General features: G+C 39.3%; 1 protein-coding gene across 1 annotated transcript in view; it reads right to left on the bottom strand.

The window, feature by feature from the left end:
• The window catches only part of LOC101856569 (protein FAM8A1), a 12,864-nt gene extending 8,347 nt beyond the window's left edge, over window positions 1-4,517 (bottom strand). Inside the window, exons 1-2 of the mRNA XM_005096113.3 lie at window positions 4,032-4,517; window positions 1,640-1,766 (exon numbers count right to left, since the gene is read on the bottom strand). Coding sequence (XP_005096170.1) covers window positions 1,640-1,766; window positions 4,032-4,446 — 542 coding nt within the window. The 5' untranslated portion in view covers window positions 4,447-4,517. The remainder of the gene's footprint in view (window positions 1-1,639; window positions 1,767-4,031) is intronic.
• Window positions 4,518-7,661: the final 3,144 nt, after the last annotated feature.

The following is a 7,661-nucleotide window of genomic DNA, read 5'->3' as shown; positions in this document are numbered from 1 at the left end:
TCTTGTCTAAAAATTATTTTTTCTTCCCGACGGTGGTTTTTTGCCAGAAAATGCCAAAATCGCAGCCGCAATTCGAGGACCAAAAAAAGCCAAAAATTGCAGCCGCGATTCGCGGGTGGCGGCCGCGACAAACGCAGACGCTAGGTTATAGCCTACGGGTTTTTGATGTAACAGCATTTTTACACTCTTTCATTCATGTCATGTCATTTTCTAAAATTAAATTCACGACAATGAACATGGAGTACAGACTTTGCATCTTTTGTTATACAAATTAAATAACAAAAAAAATAAGTCAAGCCAAGTGAAATTCTGTCTCATCTAGTGCTGTTGCATTCTATTCCAACTGGCCTTACACAATATGTGCTGTTGCCTTATATTCCAACTGGCCTTACATCATATGTGCTGTTGGGAGTCAACCCCGGATCTGTGATAGAGGGCTCTAAGAAATATGACCTTAGGCAGTTGCGAGCGCCGTAAAACATGCACAAAAAAAAACCCCCAAAAAAGAACTAGATCAAACTTATGTTTGAATTATTTTCTGTAGATCAAAGTGAGGAGAATGATGATTGTGAAGAAAACCACAAAGACCTTTCTCCACCGTGCAGGAAACTAATAGATTTCTTAAAGCGAATCACAGATATCTCTGCATACAAGGCCATGTGAGCTCGCTGCTATCTTGTTCTGGAAACTCCTCGAAGTGTACAAACTAGAGAAACATGCGACTGGTTCAAACATCTTGGAAGTCAGGTTTGGATGTCTAGATCTAAAAAGAAGCGCAGATTTGACAGTTTTGAGAGCTCGAATTTCCCCAGGTTTCAGCAGGAAAAGACTAAAGAAAAGAAAACTCTAGGTCTTGAAAACAGTTCGAGCAGTAAAAATAAACTCTGAGAAACTGCTATTCAAGTGTAGACCTTGTCAACCTTCATATTTGCATTTTCATTGTTGGTACTATTTCTACAGCATATATCGTAGATCAGCCGCCATCCGCCCCGGCACCACAAAAGCGACCCTGAGGGCCGATCATCGGCTGTTATGACAACTTGGCGGGGGGGGGGGGGGGGTAAGTTAACTCTTTATCTCAGGCAAGCCGCTCCCAGCGACTCGCAGTTAGAACCCCAGTGCCAATGAGCCGCTCACAGCGGCCCGGGCGCATTCCTTTATGACGACTTCGACATCGAATTACGTTTCAGCAATTGCCAAAAACAGATCTTTTACCGGAAGTTCATTCATTAGATGAAGAACTATATATCAGAATAGGTTTGCTTGTTAACTAGTTTCGATTTGATGACCCATTTTAATTTTGTTTTTGTCATTTTTAGATTTAGCATTAAAAAAAAGGTCCCGGCGTAGTAGGATAACCCTCCTCAGAGATAAAAAGTTAATAAAACATTTACACAATATATAAAAACTTCACAAACAAGCCATTAAAGTAGATGAGAAATAACAGAAATCTGAACAACATGAACAAGGGCACAAGACAAGAAACAGAAGGTGAAAACGAAATATTTTTCAGGATGTTATAAAAAGAGAATGACTGGTTCCTACTCTCACAGAGTGCACACACTAACACAAACACAAAAAATACACTAATTAATACAAATACAGCAACACAAATAAACTAATACAAAACAAAACTTACATATGATCTAAGCTAAACTCTGTCATCAAGCACAGTGACACGATCATTTTGATGTAGAACAGAAGAGTAAAGTCAATCAGCTCAGCTGCCACTCTCTTCCAGAATGTCGGAACTTTCATCAGGACACCTGCAAGAGAATCACAACAATGAAAAGTGTGTGTGTGTATGGATTTCTCCTCTTCTTTTAATCCCCTGTAACTAAACATTCCAAGACAAAGTCACAACAAGGTATTCCTCCAACCATCTGTGTCGCTAGCCATCAGACCACCACACAAATAAATACACAAAATGCGACAGCAGAGTATTCATTGGTCCAACAGCATAAGCTAAGCTGATTGATAGTTAGAGAACGTCAGATACGCCATTGGCCGATATTTATAGTATAACAGTCATCTTGTTTGACCTATTCTTTAACATACATAATATAATGAGCATTAGGCCTATCATATTCATATAACGCTCTACTAATATGAAAAAAAAAGCTTACTTTTTTTACTCCAATTTTTTTTTCCTGATCAGACGGTGAGACAGTAGGTCTGGAACTTCTTTTGTCTTTTGTCAGAATGAAGAACACTATTTTTATGACAACAAACAATATGGCTGTTACTATAAATATCGGCCAATGGCGTACATAAATTAGCAATGACCACGAAAATCCTTGCAAATATGTGCATTTTGTAGCTTTATCTTCACAGAGCATGGAAACTTTTGAATTTTTGAAATCCATAAATAAACAAAAAAGTTACGGATTTTTTAATCAATTAATTTCTGGTACACTTTTATATAATGAAAAAAAACCAAAATATGGGATGTTCTTTGGTGAGTTTTGAGACAATATTCGTCATAACTCGCTCATTTCTCAGAGTATTTAAAAGAAACTTGGCAACCCAATACATTTTCTAGTGCAGAATCTAGTCCTGCTTTCAGATTTTTCATAGCTGTCCTATTTTTTGAGTTATGAAGACGTTTATAGGTAAAAATGTGGCGGTTTTCGGTGCGTTTTGAGACAATATTTGTCATACCTCGCCTATTTCTTGGAATATGTAAATGAAACTTGGCAGTCTAGTACATTTTTTAATATGCAGAATCTAGTCATGCAGTCAGATTTTTAATATCTGTCATACTTTTGAGTTGTAAAGACATTAACAGGTAAAAAAGTGGCGTTCTTTACAGATTTACAAAGATTATCAAATTATGTTCTCCCAAAGTCATGATATTTGAATGAAACTTGGCAACATAAAAGGTTCCTCCTTGCCAAGCAATGCTCTGGATTAATTTGTCACAAAAATGTAAGTAGAGAGCTGCTAATAAATCCAGTCCTGTACTAGTAAAAGCATGCATACTTTGTTATAGAAAATAAGATCGTCTCTGTGTATATCCATTGTTGGACAGTGTCCTATTGTGTGGTAGATTAAGATGCACTCAAGCACGCATGCGTGAACGATAACAATGTATAAACGGGACTATCTTCCCAGACTGGACTAAATAAGTACCATACTCTTTAATAACAATCTTAATGCCTCACTTTTACAAACAGAGCACACAGGACGAGTCCAAATGTGTGCTTTCGCAAGAGGGGAGAATAGGCTTTCATAACGCAAACACAATGCCATACCACTTCTCAAGATGTTTGCTTTTCTGTTTCTATTCTTCTGTCATGCAATCAAGCAAATAAAAATGACTACATCTATTGTATTGTGACTAAAATGCAACAAAAACGCAAGTTATCAAGACCCCCGTTTAGTTTTCAAGTATCCTCCCCCCCCTTTCGGTTCACATAAGCGGGGCCTCGTTTGTAGCGCCCGAAGCGACCGATGGCTGATGACTGAACTCCGCGCTTTTCTGAATAAATTAATACCGGATATGACGCAAAACAGCCCAGATGAGCGGCCCCGTGACCCTTCAAAATAGGGTACTTCTTCCCGATTGGCCGAACAAACACCGCGAGCATGTGACGCGCTGCCAGGGAAGCCCGAACGCGGCCGAGCCGCCGATATGCGACTACCTAGTACAATGTTGTCAAACTGCATACGAGATTGACCTCTTTTCTGATTGGCTGCCAAGTTTCATTCATATCAATTCACGAGAAGCGGCGTGAGAGAGAGTTGAACACAACAACCTTTGCGTTAGTGCGTCCCACGAAACACCCCCGCTGCGGAGGCCAAAAATCGGCAGAACAAAACGCTCTCGGTGGGCATTGCTATGCAACCTAACAGCAAAACATCAAATTAGGGTAAAATTCAGGGGACACCCTCCCCCCCCCCCCCCCACCTCCATATTTTTATGGGTCAGGGGGGCAAGCCCTTATGGGTCAGGGGGGCAAGCCCTATTGAAACCCCCCTACTCTTGACTATAACGAACCAAACTACAAAATAGCCCAACACCCTCCTACCTTGGCCTGGAATTTCAGGTGTGTCTTGCCGTCTGTTACTATTTTGGGGTGGAGGCGATGGAACCCCATCATTCTGTAAGTTTTGAGGTCTTCGATATCCATATGGATCAATCCTATGCCTGAGCTGTGAGGTTGAAACATTAGGCGAAAAGGAGTTATTATTTAGAGTCGAGAACATTGACATGGTTTGCATTTGAAGTGCACAGTTGGCCGCCAGCGATTGCATTGCACAGCAGCTTTGATAGTGCCACAACCACGGCCGTAATGCCTGTGCATATTCTCTAGCATTTTTATAACTTTGGTTATGAACAGCCTGAGATGTGCTGGTTTCTGTTGGAAGTGAAAAACTACTGGAAGAACTTTCGTCCACCTTCGGGCCGTTAGATCGTCTATCATCACTGTCGTCTGCCATCATGTTTATGTTGAGACCGGAAGTCGACTTCGTTGTGATGACAGGGATCTAGATCCGAGCAGAGAGTCTCTGATCCGAGAGGAAACTTTAAAAACCTGAAATAAAAGAAAAGAAACTATCTATCCATATTTGTCACCATTTTTGGCCGGAGGAGGGGAGGTTACATGTATTTGTATTAATTGTTCAACAAACGCCAGACTCCAACGTGCACCTGAAGCACAGAATTCTACACTTAGTGTAGAATTCTGTGACCTGAAGATATCAACCTCTGACCTACAACCCCAACCCCCTTCCCACCAAAGGGAGGAAAATGTAACGACGCGGTGGAATCAGGCGCTCCTTAATTTTGGTCACAGAATTCTACACTTACAAGTAGAATTCTGTGATTTTGGTGCAAATCATCTAGCCTGTCCTTTTCATATCATTATCATGGAGTTACTGATATCATCATCTAGCCTGTCCTTTTGCCCTGCTTTTGATTTATTTTTTTAAAAGTCCATTTATCTTGGATAGGCCTACGGTACAAGTCAAGAAATTGGCAATTGAAGGAGGTGGAGGTTGCCTGGTTTGAGAGGTGAAATTAGCTAGAAAATGGCCGTCAAAGTTGAGGTACATGATCCTGACTTGACTTTGAGAGTCCGTGGAAACTGAACATTTTTATATTTTCTGCCTTTAATCAACTTTTTTCAGTAAAATCCACACAGAAATGTGTTCTCATGAAAGGTGTTGAGCCAAAAAACAAAAATTTGATAAAAATTTCAAAACCTGCGATTTCAATGAGCGCCTGATTTTGCCACGATGCCTCACACATAGCTCTGACCCAACTGTGGAAGGAATTAAATTTAGAGTCAATAAAGATTAGATAGATAATCCCATCTATGACGTCATTGAATCCTCGCGCTCTCTGTAAGTTCGATCTACGCATAGAGTTATCTCCTTTCTCCTCTAGTGCAGAGACACTAAAATATAGAGACAGGAAACGAGGCCTCGCGGTCCGTGACAACAGTGCATTTGCGAACGTGACCGCTGAGACGCGAGCTAAAAATAACCAGGCGCGGTATCGACAGCGAAGCGCGTCGCGTCTAGCCTAGGCCTAGGCGAGGCCTAGGCCTTATCGAAACGAAGCGCGTCGCGTCTAGCGAGGCCTAGGCCTAGCGCAATCAGAGAACTGGCCAAGGTTGCATTTGTAAACAATGCTTCTACAATTCTATTCTCTTCTGGTCTACAGAAAAGGTTACACATGTTGCTGAAAACAGGACAACAGATTTTAGAATTGAATTCTAGATCTAGGCCAAGTTATAAAATAATGTCGATCTAGCATAAAACCAAAACATGTCTTGATAATGTAGATCTAGATCTAGACCGAAAACTAGATCCAGAATCTAGATCTACATCTAGATTATCTAGACCTAGATCTAGATTCTAGAGATCTATAATTATCTTGTCGACAGTGTCAGTAGTTACATAAGAAAAAAAGTCATCTAGACTCTAGATCTAGATTCTAGATCTATAGGTTTCCAGCATAATAAAAACATGCCTGCCTTAGCCTAAATACACGCGTTGATCTAGATATCTAGGTTACAACATAAGCAGTTTAATTTAAGATAGCCTAATAAAGGTTAATACATTTTTACTTATTTTACTAATTAGTTACGTAGCCCTGCATGGGGTCTGTGGGTAGGGAAGAGTTGGAGAGGAAAGAAAGAGAGCATGCAATAGCATATAGATCTAGATCTATATGCCTATAGGCAATGGTGAGAAAAGGCAACAGACTGTAGAAATAGAAAACAGATTTCGTTTTGTGTAGCCTAGGCTAGGCATACATGGATAAAAACAGGAATACAAAGCGACAGATCGAACTCACCAGAGGCCTATATATATATATATATATATATATATATATATATATATATATATATATATATATATATGTGTGTGTGTGTGTGTGTGTGTGTGTGTGTGTGTGTGTGTGTGTGTGTGTGTGTGTGTGTGTGTGTGTGTGTGTGTGTATACATAAACATGTATAATGCATCTTTCATGGATTAATAGCATTTTACTGAAACTGGCTCTTACAATTAAGTGGGTACATGTGACTCTTTCTTAGACTGTTTTGCTGTATGCATTGTCTCTTGCTGATTCTTTTGTATATTATGTCCATACTTCTCTGTCAGGCACATAAATTTGGGACATTGCAAAATTCAAGGGTGGTCCTCACAGGGTCAAGCTAGCACTTCCTTACTTAATAATAATTAAGTAAGCTTTGTAATTTCTTTGTCTCTTTAATTTTGTTACATGTATTCCGTAGTACATTTATTACAGCAGGACATTGTCTTCTTTGATGTCAAGGTTGTTTTTTTCTTCCACTTTTAATTTCTTCTTCAAAACTCTCACATCACATTGCAGACACTATTAGATCTTTTGTCATGGACAGGACCTGTATCCTTTGGAACAGGCCTGGAGGGAACAATAATTATTTATTTTGGAGGGTTTTGAACAGTAAACAGCATGGCCACAGCATTCTGCACTAGAATTGTTCATGATGCAGATTTCCAAAGGCAGTACGCACAGTTCAAATTGCTCAGCGCACAATGCATTCCCATGGTACACGTATAGGTGACTTATGCTATTTTAAGAACCAAAGTCAGCCTTTCAATAATTCATAACCCATCTTTTTAAACATCAAAAATAAATTATAATTTTTTGGTAGGAGTGCGAAAAACTTAGATTGTAACACAGAGTTTTTACAGCAGACCTATACAAAAGACCGGTGCTCACAATAAATAATACATTGTGGTGGCCCATATTCTCACGTGTGCAGTTAGATTCTAAATATTACAAAATTCATAGATCTATACATAGAATATAGGTCTACTCATTTAGTGTAATTTCATAAAAGAAATATAAGTGCTTGATTGATTAGATCTAACAGATTTTAGTGAGTACATCTACTGGAGATTTTAAAACTTAAATTTTTTTTGGATAGAGTTAAATGACATTCATCCCACATCTAGTTTTTATACCAAAAAGTTGAATCTTGCCTGGCATATTTGGATTGGCTTAATTCTGATGAGAAGCTTGAATTTAAAAAATAATTAAATACTATATATGTTTCACTACTCTATCTAGTCAGTTCTGCAGAGGTGGAGTCAAAGCGCCACATAGCCTACAGATGCAGTCTCGGGTCTACAGTGTGAGTGAGCGTGTGTGTGCGTGTGTGT

Source organism: Aplysia californica, unplaced genomic scaffold (assembly GCF_000002075.1).
Source record: "Aplysia californica isolate F4 #8 unplaced genomic scaffold, AplCal3.0 scaffold00121, whole genome shotgun sequence".
NCBI classification, from domain to species: Eukaryota; Metazoa; Mollusca; class Gastropoda; order Aplysiida; family Aplysiidae; genus Aplysia; species Aplysia californica.
This window is presented reverse-complemented; position numbering and strand designations above follow the sequence as displayed.